The sequence below is a fragment of the Polistes canadensis genome, unplaced genomic scaffold (genome assembly GCF_001313835.1).
Source record: "Polistes canadensis isolate GaletaPanama2010 unplaced genomic scaffold, ASM131383v1 scaffold_53, whole genome shotgun sequence".
Lineage (NCBI taxonomy): Eukaryota > Metazoa > Arthropoda > Insecta > Hymenoptera > Vespidae > Polistes > Polistes canadensis.
Window position 1 is genome coordinate 165,001 of NW_014569600.1, and position 17,915 is coordinate 182,915.

The 17,915-nt window shown below is 34.3% G+C and overlaps 1 protein-coding gene and 1 long non-coding RNA gene across 6 annotated transcripts; one reads left to right on the plus strand and one right to left on the minus strand.

The window, feature by feature from the left end:
• Positions 1-11: 11 nt before the first annotated feature.
• LOC106785592 lies at positions 12-12,858 on the minus strand. 4 transcript variants are annotated; one of them, XR_001381544.1, is made up of 3 exons: positions 12,404-12,858; positions 1,357-1,610; positions 12-1,108 (listed from the first exon to the last, which is right to left on the minus strand). It is a non-coding gene; the product is annotated as an uncharacterized LOC106785592 (long non-coding RNA). The 4 variants fall into 4 exon arrangements; XR_001381545.1 differs by lacking the exon at positions 12,404-12,858 and adding an exon at positions 3,495-4,097 and having other exon boundaries at positions 1,357-1,608; XR_001381543.1 differs by lacking the exon at positions 12,404-12,858 and having other exon boundaries at positions 12-1,009; positions 1,357-4,097.
• Positions 12,859-14,584: 1,726 nt separating this feature from the next.
• LOC106785591 lies at positions 14,585-17,659 on the plus strand. 2 transcript variants are annotated; one of them, XM_014746202.1, is made up of 5 exons: positions 15,077-15,144; positions 15,845-15,871; positions 15,957-16,623; positions 16,814-16,944; positions 17,024-17,659. In XM_014746202.1, exons 1-5 carry the CDS (start codon positions 15,137-15,139, stop codon positions 17,484-17,486), a joined length of 1,296 nt encoding a protein of 431 aa, XP_014601688.1. In that variant the 5' UTR covers positions 15,077-15,136; the 3' UTR covers positions 17,487-17,659. The 2 variants fall into 2 exon arrangements, with proteins under 2 accessions (XP_014601687.1, XP_014601688.1); XM_014746201.1 differs by lacking the exon at positions 15,845-15,871 and having other exon boundaries at positions 14,585-15,144; positions 17,024-17,658.
• The last annotated feature ends 256 nt before the right edge of the window (positions 17,660-17,915 follow it).

Here is a 17,915-nt window from a genome sequence, read left to right on the forward strand (position 1 = left end):
CTCTTCTCCTTTTTCTTTCTTTCTTTCTTTCTTTCTATTTCTTTCTAACGCTAACCAAGCGCATTCGTTAATTTTTCTAATCACCGCTACCAACGACGACACTCCTATTACCACATCTATGCTCGCTATATCCAAACTCCATTGTTCTATCAGCTTTCGCGAACATACTTTGCTTCGTAGTTCTTTCTTTGTTTCTTTAACCTCTCCCCCCCCACCGCCCCTCTCTTTTTCTCTCTCTTTTTTCCGACTCAAACGATCGCGCTTTCTCTTTCCCTCTCTCCTAAACGAATGAAATCCTTCGATCTTTCTCTCGTGCGCCTACGCGCAGCAGCAACAGCAACAGCAGCACCAACGGCGACAACGGCGACGACGAAGATGACGAGGATGAAGACGACGAAGTAACGACGATAACGCCGTGCGTAAAAGCGCGCGCGACGTTCGACCGCGACGCGAGCCGTGATACCGATGGCGGCCACTGAGGAGTCGTAAATACTCCTCGTGGAACACGCTAATGGTCCGCCCGCATGGAGAAGAAAGCGTGACTCTGAAGAAAGAGAGAAAGAAAGAAAGATAGAAAGATCTTTTGGATAGCTTTTATCGTCGCATTAAGCTCGCGTGTTCGATTTCGCACACAGAGGACACGGAAGAGAACAACCTGACGAGGTCCGGCCCGGTCGAACGTTCGCTCGTTTCGTCTCTCTCTCTCTCTCTTTCTCTCTCTTTCTCTCTCTTTCTTTCTCCTTTCCTCCCTTCTACTCCTTCCACTTCGCCATACGCGTCGATCCGTCTCTCTTTCTCTCTCTTTCGCTTTCACACGAGGTTAGCCTTCTTTCTAGCGGGCAGCGTTGAACTTGCGCGACGTTGCCAAGCCACGCTTTCACCCGCTCCCTCACAAAGGAGGGCCAGGACGCTTCGGCCAATCGGGATGCTTGATTTGGCCGGTGGGGATGGCGGGAGACTACCGGCATCGACGCCGAGTCAACGTCGCCTTCTCTCTTTCGTTCGTTTCCTTCGTGAAGAATACGAGAGTTATGGCTCGTAGATCCCCCCTTCTACTAACGTAGAGGGGCGGATGACTGCCTTCTCTACCCTTGAAACTCGAGGTCAACTTTTAGGCGGAGAAAAGAGTACGAGCGCGACCGAGGGACAGAGATAGATATAAAAGAGAAAGAGTCAAAGAGATATAGAAAAGAGAAAGAAAGAAAGAATGAAAGAAAGAAAGATAGATAGATAAATAGAAAGAAAGATAAAAAGAAAGGAAGAAAGAGATGTGAGAAGAGAAGAAGGAATAAAAGAGAACGAGAGACGACAGACGCTACTGAGTTGTCGCCACGCTCTTTCTTCTTCTCTAGCTACCTTTTTTGCCCTTCTTAGTTTCGTTACACCGCTACGGTCACTGGAATTTGCCCCACATCGACGCTTCCTGCTTTTCGCGCACCCTTTTTCTCTCACTCTTCTGTACTCGACGAGTGTTGTCCGCCTTACCGATCGACGAACCTTAAAGGTCGATTTACACGCTTCCGGGCTACGTTGGGCCCGTCTTCCGCATGATCGTTCGTTCGTTCGTTTGTTCATTCGTCGTGCCATCGAACGGGAAGATATTTTTTCCTCTTATTAGAATTTAGCATACGATCGAGTAAAAAGAAAAAAAGCTCTTAGAAACGGGAACGTTACAATTTCTACTTGAAATCACGTTTACTGGGTAATGTTTTTTCGAAACGGGCCTGAACAAATTTCAAACTCGCTTCTTTGATAATAAAAGAGAGAGAGAGAGAAAGAGAGAAAGAAAGAGAAAGAGGGAGAGAGGTCCTTGTGCCTTTAGACTCTCCTCTTGGAAAGACGATGACAACGAATGGCAGGAACGAAGGGACAAGGGGAAACCGATAACCGTATAATAGTATTTCTCGCTTGATTTCGAATATTATTTCGGCAAACTGACCCGTAATTGTATGAGAAAATTTTCAAAAGAATGATTTACGAGCTAACGATCGTTTTCGAATAATACGCCAAACGTACGTTGAGAGCTTTGTCGTAAAATAGTATAACAAGGAACTCGTTATTAGTTCAGCCTTACTTTTAAGATGCCCAGAATGGAAATAAAGTCGAACATTTTGACGTTGTTGTTCTAAGATAACGTACGATAAAAAGAAATTGGTTTTAAAGGCTTGTGAGAATTTCTGTTTCGTGCTTGGGTTACGTTACTCGGGTAAAAACCTCGTGACCGGTCCCTAGCCCATTGCAAACGATAAATTCTAATCGGTAGATTGCTATTCGCGATACGTTTTTTTTCATCTAGGAATTGTGCATTATTTCTATATAGACATATGTATGTATTTGCATTAAAACCGCATACTCCGCCTCAACAAAGAAATAAGGGAAAAAGGTAAGAAAGAAAGAAAGAAAAAAAGAAAGAAAGAAAGAAAGAAAAGACGACGAAGATATGCCAAATCTTAAGAAATTCTTAGAACAAAAATATGCGAGTATAGCTCGCAATTAGAAGAGTTTAAAATAAAGGGCAATTAAAGTAACACTAAAATATATCCTAGGGGAATTAGAAATACTAATTAGAAAGTCGTATGTGATCATTAATTGTGCTGTTTCATTTGGTTCTAGGAAAACGCGCGTGTGTATACGTGTGTTTCAAATGAAATATGTTAAAATAGCATTAAAGTCGTGAATTACGACAACTTTTCGACTAAAGAGACCAGATGGTCTATGAAATGGAATAAATTAAGCAGCAACGCCTTGCAATTTTAAATTTCATTCACCCCTGGAAGCGCAGGATGGCGGCGCGAATATCGTGCAAAACTGCCAAGTAATCGCGGACCTTCCAATATAGAAAAAACCTGTTCGGCGAAATAAAATTTTCATCTCGATCCGGCTTCTTCATCAATTGTACACTTTAAGTGCTCCTTTATACATATCTCGGATTGGAAGGCATATGAATGAGGTTATACGAAGATGAAAACGTACTTTCTTCGATTTGCCTACTACACCGCTACCACTAACTATACAAGTTCCTACATTCTTTCATTTTTATTTTGTATTTTTTTTTTTGGTTGTTTACTCGATGTTTTATATTTTTTCATATTTTGTATTATTTTTCAAGCCACGGTGGAAATGAATTCCAACTTTCTACCGTGTTCCAACATTCTATAATGTTTGTAGCCAATGTTCATCTATACTTTCGAAGCATCGACGCATTGTACCGCGTATTTGCCTCTAGGCTCTTACTTTTACTCCCGACTTCTACGTTCCATGGCGCTTGCGATTTTATCGTGGCCTCGAAAGGCGAATATTAATTTCACCGCGAAGAAATTCACGGGAGAATGGGTGCCGCTTCGACGAACATCCCTCCGAATATTCGAAATCGCTAGGGAGAGACAGCGAGAGAGAGAGAGAAAGAGAGACGCGTGTTTATGTATTACGCGAAGAATGGAAGAGGAAGGAAGAAAAATGAAAATGTATACATATAGATTGGATAGGACCTGTACCTTGTATTCGTACAACTTCCTTTTACCACCCAACCCTTGGACACGAGGTGGGTGAGTTGGAGGTGACGCGACGAATCGAAGAGAAAGAGAAAGAAAGAGGGAGGGAAGAACGAAGAGAAAGAGAAAGAGAGAGAGAAGAGAACCGGGTCCGGGTCAATAAGACGAATGAGGGAGAGAGACGGCCAAAGAGTGAGAGGGGAGAGAGAAAGAGTGAGAAAGAGAGAGGTACGTTCGAGCCGCGCATTCCCAGGGCCAAGCATTGGCAACCTAACGAACGAACGAACGAACCACGAACGAACGCACGGATGAGAAGGGGGTCGGCGGAGCGAACGAGGAACGAAGGAACGCTCGGGAGGGGCGCGGATCGCGGAGGGCAGGGACTGAACGTACGTGTGAGAGAAAATGTTTCTATGTGTTAGGACGTGTGCCTTGCACGAATGTACGAGATATGTATCGAACATGTGGTGTTGGTGTGTGTGTCGCGCGCTTGCGTGTATGTGTGTATGAAAGAGAGAGAAAATGCGGAGGGGAGGAAGAAATGAGAAGAAAACGGAACGAGAAGAGGAAGAGGGGAAGGGCTAGTATGGAGCTGGGTTTCATGTTCCTGACTCTCGCTGGTACTGCCACCACTATCAGCATATCCACCACCGTTGCCACTACCACCACCGTTGCCACTACCACCACCACACACCACTGCTGCTGCTACCGCTACCACCACCACCACCACCACCACCACCACCACTACACCACCGTGCCGCCGTCGAGCCGCGTCGTTCGTTCAAACGGATCGGAGCGATCTCGAACGAACCCAACCGATCTCGGTCGAACATTCACGATCCCGAAAATACGACGATCGTATGAAAATCAACCCTTTCGCGTCGACACTAAATTTTCTACGCGACTTGAAGTAGTATCCATAATCTTAAAAAAAAAAAATAAAAAAAAAAAGAAAAAGAAAAACCCGTCGCACTTGACTCCTCCCGAATTGATAAAAATCGTTAAAAATTCAAGCAAATCGATACTACATCTAGATTAATTTGAAATGTAAAACGACCAATCCAGTAACGGTTTGCTTATCTCATTGAAACGATGAACGTTTTCAATGCAAAACGATAAGTCATTGCGTAGGTAGGGTCTGTTTACTCGAACGAATATGTAGTAAAAATTATCATACATTAACATTTTTAATTCCAATACTTAATGAGAATACGGGTCTCTAAAGTAGAATGCAAGTAGAAATTAGGTTTTTCTCCGACGTATTTTTATACTTTTAAAATAGGAAAATATAATGCGTTAACTTAATGCATTCAATATTTACATATTAACATGTATACGCAAATAATTTTTGTCCTCGTTCAAATCGCATAAGATAATCAAGAAATTATGTTTCGAGAATTATATCTCAAAACGATCGAACGTTTAAATATTTAATTTTCTATCAATCGATAGATTAATAGAATAGATCCAATAATGCAAACTTGTTTTATTGGTATTCCCTTTTGAACGGTGTCCAATACACAAACAATAGCTTTAGATTTCATAATCCTATCTTTTCCCTTTAATTTGATTTCGAGGAAATCGTAATAAACATTCTCTAAATACTAATAAATAATCGTATTTTATACATTATTTATTATCATATGCTTTTCCGAAAATCTGATGTAACATCGTTTTGTGTATTCGTGTACAGTATGTGTATGTGTTTCAAAAACGTTTTCCTGCGTTGAATTTATTTTTCTCATCGTGTTATATTTATATATGCGTGCATTTCGTTGAAAGAAACGAAGAAGAACCCTCGAGAAAATTTGTCTCTCCTCTGTATATACGTGAATTTTACTTCCGACTTTCTATTATCCCTTGTATTTGATGAATATATTTAAAATCTCGAATAATGGCTGAACAACCAGGAAAAAACCGAACAAAAATACGAACTTTCAATTTAACAAATTTTCTCTGTCAAATGTAACATTTCTCTAACAAAGTTTGATAAATTCTAAATATATTTTTTCTCAAAGTTTTCATAAGTGGAAAACTAACTCTGTATGTATTTATTTTTGCTTCTACGAACTTACCACCGAGTTAACTTTTTCGATGAGATTTTACCGCTTTGTTAAATTAATAAAAAGTATTTTTTTTTCTTTTTCATTTAGAAGAAAATAATCATTTACGATCGAAAAAAATAAACAAGTATAACAAAGAAAAAAAAATGATTTACCCTACGTTTTATACAAATTCGTCGGTGTTGCGTTAATTGCTCTTCCGTCCGACGATGAAGCAAAAAAAAGAAATGTAAACTCCAATTGTTAAATATTTTTACAACAAGCTTGTAATCGAATCCTATTATAGGAATCATTAAATATTTTTATAACACGTCAAAATTGTTCGTAAAACTGAAATACCTGTCGATATTTGATATTTCGTAAAATCAATGGCGAACGATTATCAACAATTGCTTTTTAAAATAGTTAATAACGTTTGTAAGATAAAAAATCATGAAAATTACTTACAAACAATTATTAAAAAACAAAATGGATAGAAATACTTGAACACATTCCGCGTAGTCAGCAATTAAGTGCAAACGTAAGAGGTTAACGTCTCGCGTTGTAAACGTTAATGATTAAACGATACTAACAAATAAAGCATCGAGCGATAAAATACCGTTCTTCTACGATATAAAACGGTAAACGAGAAAAAAAGAATAACAAAAAGTAACCCAAGCTACCGAGAATAACATTTTTCCGAATATACATGAGTGAGTTGAAAAGTTTTAAATCTAACACAGAAACAATACTTTTTCTTCGATTAAACTTCTTTTTTTTGTTTAAAAAAAAAAAAAAAAAAAAAAAAAAAAAAAAAAAAAAATTTCCGTTTAGAAATCTCTCATTCCATGATTGAAAAATAATAAGATATTGAAAATAATTAAAATTTTTGCCTAGAAAGTTCTCAGTCGGCATCGTCAATGTTGCGAGCAACGATCGACCACCATTTTGTTTTTTTAACCTAAAAATCAATTCATTCCGACGAAATTGTATTACTCCGAAAAAAAAAAAATAATCAAATATTCTTGAGCCTGTATCATTCCTCTTCTTTCGAAAAAAAAAAGAAAAGAAAAAAAAAAAAAAAAGAAAATATAAAAGTTTTTTTTATTGTGACTCAAAACTTTTCAATCCACACTTTTCCTCTCTCGCTACCTTGACAAAAATTCGAAACTTTTCAAGGAAATAATAAAACATTTGAACAATGGTTCCCGTTCGAAAACGTACCGAGTATTTGGAACGAAAAAAAAATTCGTTTCGAAAGCGTGAAGTTGTATCAAAAAAAAAAAAAAAAAAAGAGAATAATCTTTCCGAACTCGTAATAAACGCTTTGAAGATAGCTTGCTTGTAATTAGATCGATTTTAAGTCAGCTCGAATTTTAGAAATGTTTTGAAAATACATGAGGTATCTATATAAAAAAAGAGTGGAATACTATTGGAGTAACTTGTCGGACCTTGAAATTGAAAACATATGTATGTATGTATGTACGTACATAAAACGAAGCACCTAGTAAAGCTTTAGGAAAAACGTTGGAGATATAAAAGGTTGGAATAAAAGAGGATATGCACACGGTAAATCGAGAAATCTTTACGAAGTGTAATATAACTCGACAAGTAGGATTTTATATATATAAATATAGAAAAACCTTTTTATAAATGTGTATAAAAAAACTTTGGCATCGCTTTGCGTAATTTCATTTTATCTTTAAACTCGCGTTCCTTCGAACTAACCAACCAACCAACCAACCAACCAACCAACCAACCCAACCCAACCGAACCCAACCGAACCCAACCAACAAACCAACAAACCAACCAACCAATAAACCTACCGACCAACAAACTAACCGAACGCTCTGAATATTCAATAAAAAATCTATTTCTCTTCTTCTACTTAACGTTATTATTTCTACATTTGTATATTACAACATGTATGTGTATATGCGTATACGTGAATGGGTTGAAAAGTTTCGAGATTTTAATAAAGAAACAATTTGTTTCTTTTATCTTTTTCTTTTCAGATCAAACTCTCACTTTTATTTTTCAACGTGGTCCGAAAAAATTTTTTTTTTCTCAGAAAAGAATAGGCTCTAAATTTTTCAACTTACCCTCCTCGTATAAAAAATATTTGCCTTCTCTTGCACAACATTTTAAAAATATTCATACATTGTGACTATCGTATTTTATATCAAAATTTATAATATTTCTAAATTTAGTAAAATTGACCGAATATTTCAAATTTTAAAATTGTCGTTAAAAAAGAAAAAAAAAGAAATAGGAGAAAACAGAAAGCGATCGTTCATCTTTCACGACGAATACGTGGGTTGGTTGAAAAATTTTGAGCCCGACAAATAGAAACAATTTATTTCTTCGATTCAAACTCTCACTTTATATCTTTCGACGTGGTATCGAAACGTTTCAATCCATACACACACACACACACAATCTTGTCTAGATTTTAAATTAATATAAAAATTTCCTTTATTAGAATGATGATAATATTATTAGGATTTTCTCATAGAAATATCGCGTTTCACGTTAGGAAAGATATTTAACTCATTAAATGTAAAGTTCATTATGGCGTATGGTTTTCTCTTTCTAACTACCGGCGTACTTTGCCCACGACCGTTCATAACGGGAAATGCTAATCTACGACGAAGGAAAGTATTAGGCAGCTGTAACTAATCTGCAAGACAAAAAACAATTTATATATATATATATATATTTTTAACCGTGGGTCCTTTTTGAAAAGGACGTACACGCGACTGTGCCAAATCCCTTTTATTCTCTTTGCAATTATTATTATTATTAATAATAATAATTTTTTCAACATTTGTGCTTATTTCCTCGAATCACATATTTTAAACCTTTTTCATTCGAAAGAAAATAATTAGAAAATATTCTTCTATAGATTATGTTTAATCCAGATAAAGATATTAAATGGAACAAACGTTCAACGCGTAAGAAATGAAACGAGATCTCTTCCTTTTAAACAAAATTTCTTATCAACGTTCACAAATCCTTAATAGTTGGATTGCAAACGTTAATTCGATTTAGCTTTCTCGTAACTTGTAATAAGTTGAAAATAACTAGTTTAAATTTATTCCTTTTAAAAAATATCATTAGAGATATCTTGATTTGGGATTTTGCTTATCCTTTAATGAAGGCGCGCGCGCGCGCACGCATTTATTCGTTTTCATTGATAATATCAAACGAATAATTCAATTTTGTTTTAATGCAAGAAGAAACCACAAAACAACAATACCACATACACAGAGTGTAAAAAAAAACCTTTATGCATTTAAAATAAAAAAATTTAAAAAGAGGGGGGGGCCGGAGGAGGAGGGAAAATGAAAATAAAAATAAAAGCAGTAAACAAAAAAAAAAAATAATTACGAGCCCGTCGATGCCAAGAATAATAAATTAATGTGCTTCAACATTTACGCTTGGCGCGATTCCTTTTTGTATCTCTCATTGTTTTTCAACTTACTAAGCTTATATATAAGCGGGGAACCGGTTTTCTACATGGAACGTACTACGTATCGATTTGCCGATGCGGTGTTTGCCGAAATATTATATGTATGCACTGTCACATCTACTTGAAATCGATAGAATTTAGTATCCTATTTTTATTGCACACGTTTTTTTATTATCGTATAAAAATAATCTAAAGAATTTCGTCATTTTTTATATAGTGTATTATTTTTTCTTTTTTTTTTTTTTTATTTATTTCGTACATTAAATTCTCATAAAAATCTTGTAACGTTGACGAGTATTAAAATTGTATCGTTTGTTACAACACAAAAAATGATGCCAAGTACATATTGAACTTATTGATCGAAAATTGAGAAAATACGATTTCAATGTTGCATTCATAATCAATGAAAATTATGTGTGGTTTCTTCATTTCTTTTTTTTTCTTTCTCAACAATGGACTTAAACCATTTTCGTAATAAACGGTTAAAACAATTCCCACGTTTGTCAAATCGATCAACTTCGCAAATGGTAGGAGAAGAAAATTGATAAAGTTTCTTACAAGTGTGTCGTGTATCATTTATTATAAAACGATGGATAAAAATTATTGTCGTTTAAGCGACGTTGAAATTAATTATTAATTAAATTTACTTTCAAATATAAAAAGTTAAAGCATCAATCGAGTACGCTTTGGTATTAAATAATAATAATAAAAATAAAAAGATCTCCAAGTGGAGTTAATTGCTCTGGTCGCCTGTGAATGGCAATAAAAACAAAGTTACACAACGGAAAAAAGAAAAGGAAATGAAGAAACGTTCTATTAATGGGTTAATAATTTTGCATATAAAGAAAGAAACATTAAAACACAGATCGTTGGCACGTGTACCATGAATAAGCACTTTGTCACCGGATAAATCTTTCTCTTTATCTATCTCTACCTCTATCTTTCTTTTTCTTTCTCTTTCTCTTTCTCTTTTTCTCTTTTTTCTCTCTCTCTCTCTCTCTCTCTCTCTCTCTCTCTCTTTATCCCTCTCTCTCTTTATCCCTCTCTTTCTTTATCTCAAAGACATAAAGGGAAAATTTAAAAGGAACGAATATAGCATTGTCTAGGCCTTCTAACGTCTGTTCTCGGTCAAGGCGTTATAAAGGCTTACAACATCGTATCAGAGTAATAGTACCACTTAATTACCACGATGACACGAAGAGAATAATAATTGGAAAACGTCACGAAGAGACTCTTTTTCTTTTTTTCTCTCTTTCTCTATCTCTAAGGTGTCATAAAAACTAAACTTTTTCACATATAAAGGGAAATGATGCGTTGATGTTACGGCTAATTAAAAATTTCCGTTCAAACATTTCTTATTCGATGATTAAATAATGATATTAATTTGGGATTAATTAAAATTTCGTTGTAAGAAAATTCTTATGATCAATGATCGCCACGATTAACGTCCGCCATCATCAACAACGGCAGCCATCTTTAATTTAAATGAATTCGTCCTTACGAAATTGTATTATTTTAAAAAGAAACAATAGCCGTTAAAATACTCTCTTAAACGTGAGAAAACTTCTTCATTGGCGATTAGATCGCATTAAAAAAATTCCGAGTAATTTATACATATATATATATATTATGAGTAACACTCGACGGTATATGCGTTTCACTGAGAAATTGCAAAAAAGAAAAAAAAATGTACTTCGTAGCAATCACGCGTTTTACGCATTTTGTCAAGGTAACGGAAAATATGATATCACATCCGAGAACTATTATATTCTTGATATTGTACGTGTGAAAGAAAAAAGAAGGGAGGAAAGAAAAATAAAAGAAAAGTATTTGAAAGAAAAGGAAAAAGAAGAAAAAAACAAGAAAATCTTGTAGAAAAATAACCTCCAAATTCGATATGCCGTTTGAGTCATAATGGCGGAGGAGGAGAGTATGGAACAAAAATATACGATACAATAAAATACAGTGAATACATGTATATATACATATCATAAATATACATATTGCGTGATCTAACCTAATTTCGTCTTCTTTATTTGGTGAGATATAAAATAAAGAGAAGCATTGAAAGAGAAAGAGAGAGAGATTCTCTTTGAATGAAATCAAATCAAATCTACATACATATGTATGCATATATGTCAACATTAAATTGTATAATTCAGTTAAATCGTGGAAACTTTAGGTTTTACCCGAAATGACTAGGCGGTTTTGGGAAAGTATATAAAATAATTGTATTATACACTAGAACTAATAATTTTAGAAAATAATAAGATTATATACGAATTCACAAGAGGCGAGTAATTAAAATATAAGATTGAAAATTGATCCGTCTTTAAAAATCTGCCTTTCTTTCTATAACAATGCTCGTAGTTATCTTTTTCTCATCTCTTCCTGTACTTTGAAAAGCAAATGTTTTGTTAGTTGTGTTGTTTTATCGGATCGAATCAATGGATTAAATTTCAACATCATACCTTAATTGTTCGCCACTTGTGAATTCATATGTTATCTAGTTGAACTATGTAATTGTGCCCTTTTTTTCGTATTTAAACAGATCACTATAGTCATCTAACAAATTAACGGCACATATATACAACATAATATGTTGTACATAAATCTGATGATATAAAAGTTCAATGAATACCGTTAACTAGGGATAAAGATAAAACAAAAAAGAAACGAATCAATGAAAAAGAAAAAACAACAAACATAACCTAAAAGAAAAAACCCAAAAAAGTTAAAAAACAAAGAAAAATCCACACAAGATAAACAAAAGAAGGTTTTGGTAGACGTACATTCAACGTCAGGGACATTTCCTTTGCTAGAGAAACGCACACACGGTCTGCCTTGGAGGTGATTTCTTTTTTATCTCTCTCTCTGTCTCTCTTTCCTCACTCTTTTTCTTTCTATTTCTCTTTATTTTCTTAGTTATTTTTCTTTTTCTCTTTCTTTATTTCTATTTTTCTCTCTGTTTCTCTTTCGGTGTTTTTTTTGTTCCGTCGAAATATATTTGGCGAGGAGAGGAGGAGGAGGAGAAGCACGTGAAAAAATTCGTCTTCTTTCTCTTTCTCCTTCTTTCTTTCTTCCTTTCTCTCTCTCTCTCTCTCTCTCTCTCTCTCTCTCTCTCTCTCTCTCTCAACTTTTATCCGAACTGTTTGTATTTATATTCGCGCGACCTGTTGCGTAAGAATAGACGAGAACTACGAGGACAACGGCAACACGACTATACGAGTATGTGTGTATGTGAGAAAGAGAGAGAGACACTCGTGTCAAAGATTTCGCATAATACGTAATAAATACGCTCGTGAGTGTGACACACAGAATAGAAACAAATCCTTCCTTTCATGGGTAAAAAAAAGTATTTTTCGACGATTAAACAAAATCAAAATGCGGTGACCAACCAGAACTTTCCTTTATTATTGTTACCAACGCGTGAATATAGCTAACTGTTATGAAAGTTAATTTCGAGTTTAAAGTTTATTTCGAGACACCTAAAGAGAGAACAAAAGAAGACTAATTTATATTACAAAACACGCGATTTTGAATCTAATTAAGAAAATATGAATAATAATAATAATCTATAAGAAACGTATGACCGTTGCAAGATTGTCGAATACGCGCTCAAGCTGAACTGACAGGAACGACGTTGCTGAAGAAAACGATTGCATGTGTGATCGCAACTCTAAATGTGCACACACATATATAAATGTTTATATATATATATATATACGTATGCATTGTATGATCATTTCCCCCCCAAAAATGATGCGTAAAAGCGTTCTCACGCAAACGCGTCATATGTATATGTCTCTGTTCGTTTTGATTTCCTTTCTCTTTCTCTTTCTCTCTCACATATACATCTCCACACACATATATTCATTCTTTCTCTCTCTCTGCCTATCTTTTAATCTCTTTTTATTTCGAGTAATCAACTTTGTGGCGTTTGATACACGAATAAAACGTGAACGAAGAAGCCGTTAAAACTGTTGTATCAATGACCGGTAAAGATGTAATGGAGGAGCGTGCGCTCGGTGTTCTTGACGGAGAAAAAGTCAAGTAAAATATCATTTATCGTTCTGCTTATACTACTCTACTATTATTCAACAACAACTACTACTATTATTACTACTACTACTACTACTACTATTTTACTACAAATTATACGTGTAATCTTTTCGACATGGGGCGCACGTACCGAAAACCAACGCTCACATTTAAATTTTCTACGCACGCATACATTCTTGATTATCATTCTTTCTCTCTCTCTCTCTCTTTGTTTCTTTCTTTTTTTTCTAATTTCTCGTTATCCTAGCCAAATCGTCAATCGTAACGTCGTATTCCATTTTTTCATTCAGCTAGTTAAATAAACAGACAAATAAGCTAATCTAGAGCTAACAATCGATAAGGAAAAAACAACAAGAGGAAGAGAACATCTGACGAAATTATCAAGGAAACGTATAAAGAAGATGAAGACGAAAAATAGAAGAACGAATCGAAAAAGGAAGCTACGCGATTGGACGAACACGTTGTTAGTTCTTTGGTAAATTTGGCTATGTTGCAACATAGAAGATGGCAAACTTATAAGATAACAATGGAAAGATCGATTTGTTCGATCAGATAGCAACGTGCGATGATCTCGTTGATCGTAGAAGAAAACAAAACACACGTACACGTATATACAAAGAGATAGGCAGCAAACGCACATAGAGATACGCGACAATAATATATAACAAGTAACCGCGAGAATTTTCTACATTAGCACGTAATACATTTTATGCACAGAGATACACCGTTTTTTATATGTCGTATAAAAGGAATTACATGGATGTTGAAAACATAGGCAGCTCTCCCTCCCCCCACCCGGATAGTTTCTATGGTGAGAGAAGTGATATACAACTATGATGATGATGATGATAATGATGATGATGATGATGTGATGATGATAATGATAATGATGACGATATGATTGTCTAATATCCACAGTGGATGAGTTTAGCAAGAGAGATTCATTTAGCAATGCGAAAAGCAAAAAGGAAAATATCGAGAAGCAGAGGGAAATAAGGAGCAGAGGGAGAGATAATGCATGGACGTGATGGCGGTGTATTTGTGTGGGTGTAGATGTGTGGGAGCGTAGGTGTGCGAGAGGACGCGCGTCGTCGCGACGCGTTTCGCGCACCACCGGTCATCCTCGTTCACGCACGGAGAGCAGCACTCTGTGCTCTCTTGGATTCTCATATTTCTTTCTTTCCTAGCCTTTCGAATCATCACGAACTTTCTAAGGGGACTCGATGAAACGAAGAAGAGTATCGCAGGACGATTAGAAGAAATTCACAGGTCGTGATCGCGACACTGGGCTAAACAACACGCATCTTTCCTCTTTCCCGGGGGGGCAGCCATTTGCTACGATCGAGTTGTGTGTAGAAAATAAAAGGTGTACGCACTATAAACGGAAGGCGATGCCACCTTGTAGTACGCCAGCTCGTATCGTGATAATCAAACACTAACGATCCTTAAGCTCTTCGATGCCACGACGCCGAAATCTGTCAACGTCTACGAAAAAAAATATTTGGATTTTTCTTACCTGAACAGTCCTCTATACAGCTAAAAGGATTCTCAGCTTCGAATATCGCGACCCCACGCTTACTTGTACGGCATATGGAAGTGTACAGGGAAAATCTCCATTACCATTGGCTTATTTCAGATAAGCCGCAAAAAGTAAGCCAATCAGCGCCGACCTTTTATGTTTTGATGCGTTTCTTTTTATCCCTCGATAAAATGTCTGCTCGTGAAAAAGGCGGGAAAACTCGCGCTCAAAAACGATTTCCCTTCTCTTTATCGATTGTCGTCCTTTAGAGTTAACTTTCATCCGTCATTAAAAAGAAAATTTTATCTTTTTATTTATTATATATTTACTTTTAATTCAATCGTTACGAATTATTGAAATTATTGCCTAAAATATTATATAAAAAGGTTAGATTGTATTTCTATTATAGATAGTGCCACTTTCTACACCGTTGCATTAGGAATAGGCTGATCGCAGGCCAGCCAACGTCTAATGAAATTAAAAAAAAAATATCTTTCTACGTTGTCAAAGTGCGACTTTTGGCGTTTATATTAATCGTGCTTATGGGTTTATGCGAACGTAAGCTTTTTTTTCTACTGTTTGGACGTAAGAGATTTATTGTAATTTGATTTAAGTAAAAATTCAGGAATTATATCTCACTTACAAATAAATAATAACATACTGTTAATAATCATATTTTTATAGTATTACTTTTTTATACTTATACCTAATTCTCATGTGTTCAGATACTACAAAATATTAGTTTATTTTACTATAATTATATTTTTTTTTAATGTAAAACATTTTTACATGTACTATATAATTGGTTCATTTACAATGCAATTTGACCAATCAGCATTTTTTAAAATGAAGCTGCATAAATGAAAATAATATCTGGGTAGAACTGAAAACAATAGTTAATTATTGTCTGTTATATTTTATCCAATAATTAATTACAGACTTAATTAGTACATTGTAGCTATATTGTGCATATTCGCATTTTGTTCCACGTAATTTTTTTTCCTATATTTATGTAGGGATTAACTTGATTGGTCTATATTTGATTATATTTTCGATAATAAAAAATATACATCAATTGTATCGATATCAAATTCGATATCTCGTAAAGAGTCATCGAAATTTAACCATTGATGATTACCGCCAGAAATCGAACGATAATTATACGTTTTTAAGATAACAAAATAACATTGTTTTATTTATTAATATTTATATTTATCAATTTTGTTGTGCTTCTAATTAATATTTGTATCATGGACAGTAAATATTCTGACACTGTATACACTTGGTATGTTAATATACATTAAAATACACATCATGTTTAATGAATTTTGTATCTATTTTTATTTATATTTATAATTTCATACTTTTAGGTTTGAAAGATGTGGTATCATATCAAATATTAGAACAAATCTACGCAGAAATTTGGTCAATGCGTTAAAATACAAGGATTTATCTTTAAAGGATTATTGTAGTAAATCTAAACCGGCTAAACAATATGTTTTTGATTTTCTTGTAGCAGAGTATTTATTTAATGGTAATTACGCTTATACTTTGTCAGTATTTGCTAGTGAAGCACCGCTTTTGATACAGTTTGATAATCATGTACCCGATAGTTATGATGAAAAAAAAACACACAGTAAACAGAAGTTACAAAAAGATTACATATATCATACGTTAGAGACTTTAGGAATACGACCAAGTGATCCTGAAGGACAATATATTATGTCGGAGTATGTAGATAATGATGCACCGTTGCTTTTATGTATATTAAAATGTATATCAGTTTGTACATTGAATTTTAACAAAGTTCCAAGTTTTAAAAAACCCACTATGACTAGCACCAAAGAAACACAGACAGATACTTCTCTCCGAATGAGTATGGATATAGAAAAATTAAGATCTATTAAGAAGAAAATATTTAGGCAAAAACAAATATTCGACATGCAGTTGAAAGAAAAAGAAATCGGATTAAAAAATCGTGCCGTTGTTATCGAAGAACAACTTATTTCTTTGAATGAAAAATTAGAAAAAGCCCAGGTATATTGTTATCTGATTAAAAATAGCATCTTATTTCTACAGATTTTGCACTCCAAATTTAATATTTTTATAAATTATCTCCAAACTTTCGTAAATAAATGATTTGAAAAAAGTTAAATTTGATTTGCAAAAAGGTTGAATTCAGAGTGCAAAACTTGTATCTACCTTATACATAATGTGCTTTTTTTAGAAATTAATGCATATGGTTACTTTGAAAGAACAACAATTGAATGAAAAAAACCAGAAAGAGGAACAACATTTGTTTCAAAAAGAAATAGAATTGTCCTTTAAACACAATGCTTTGCTATTAGAAAGCGAAAGGTAATATTTTCTTTAAAGGTTTGTTTAATAATTTCTATTATAAAAGATTTGAGTTTAGCAATAATAGAATTATTTGCAGAATACAAAAAAAGCAAGACATGTATGAGAGTTATAAGCGTGATTTGGAGAAATTGCATGAAGAGCTTGCTGCGACCAAAAAAGCTTTTTCTTCTAATTGCAAGTTAAGAGATACAGGAATACAAACGAGTTCTAGCATCGATTTGGGAGATAAAAATAAAGATGTACAATTTCATGGAGAAAAAAAAGAATTGGTCAAGCTTTTGCATGACCAACAATTAAAAATAGATGAATTAACTCAATACGCGATTCAATTATCACGTAGATTCGAAGAAATTCATCAATCGAGGTCTACTTTAATTGAAGATCCTATGATAACAAAAAAAGCTCTCTATACTAACACCATTGTTAGCGAAAGCAGTTCGACCGAGGATATATTGCAAGACGCTAAATTACGTTTGAAACGTTTGGAAGAAGAAAGTATAAAAGCCGATAGGTTTTATTATAATTCTATTGCTACATAATTAAATATGTTTTATACAAACACACACACACACACGTATTTTAGATCGTATGTCCAAAAGTGTCAATGATAATTTATTTTGTACAGATAGTTGATTACACCAGCACGATGATATTGTACATTTATTGGGTTATATCGTTTATATATATATACAGTATTATTATTATTATTATTATATTATTATTATTATTATTATTATTATTGTATTTTCATCAAATAAGTAAAAAGATAAAAGTTTTACTATAAATTTATTTGTTTTCATTAATCTATTGGCTATAATGTTATCAGACAATTAATAAGTACCTTCATAAGTATATATTACTTTTATCGGATATCAAAGCAATCTTTCACAATTCTTTAGCGACTAACACATATCGGTACAAACTTGTGACGAACAATTGTTTGTTTCTTTTTGTTTCAGAAATGATTA

Excerpts from the sequence above, each read along its gene's own strand:
- LOC106785591 (XM_014746202.1), top strand. Across the intron at positions 16,624-16,813 it reads AAAAATTAGAAAAAGCCCAG|AAATTAATGCATATGGTTAC; the intron begins GTATATTGTTAT and ends TGCTTTTTTTAG. Across the intron at positions 16,945-17,023 it reads TTGCTATTAGAAAGCGAAAG|AATACAAAAAAAGCAAGACA; the intron begins GTAATATTTTCT and ends AATTATTTGCAG.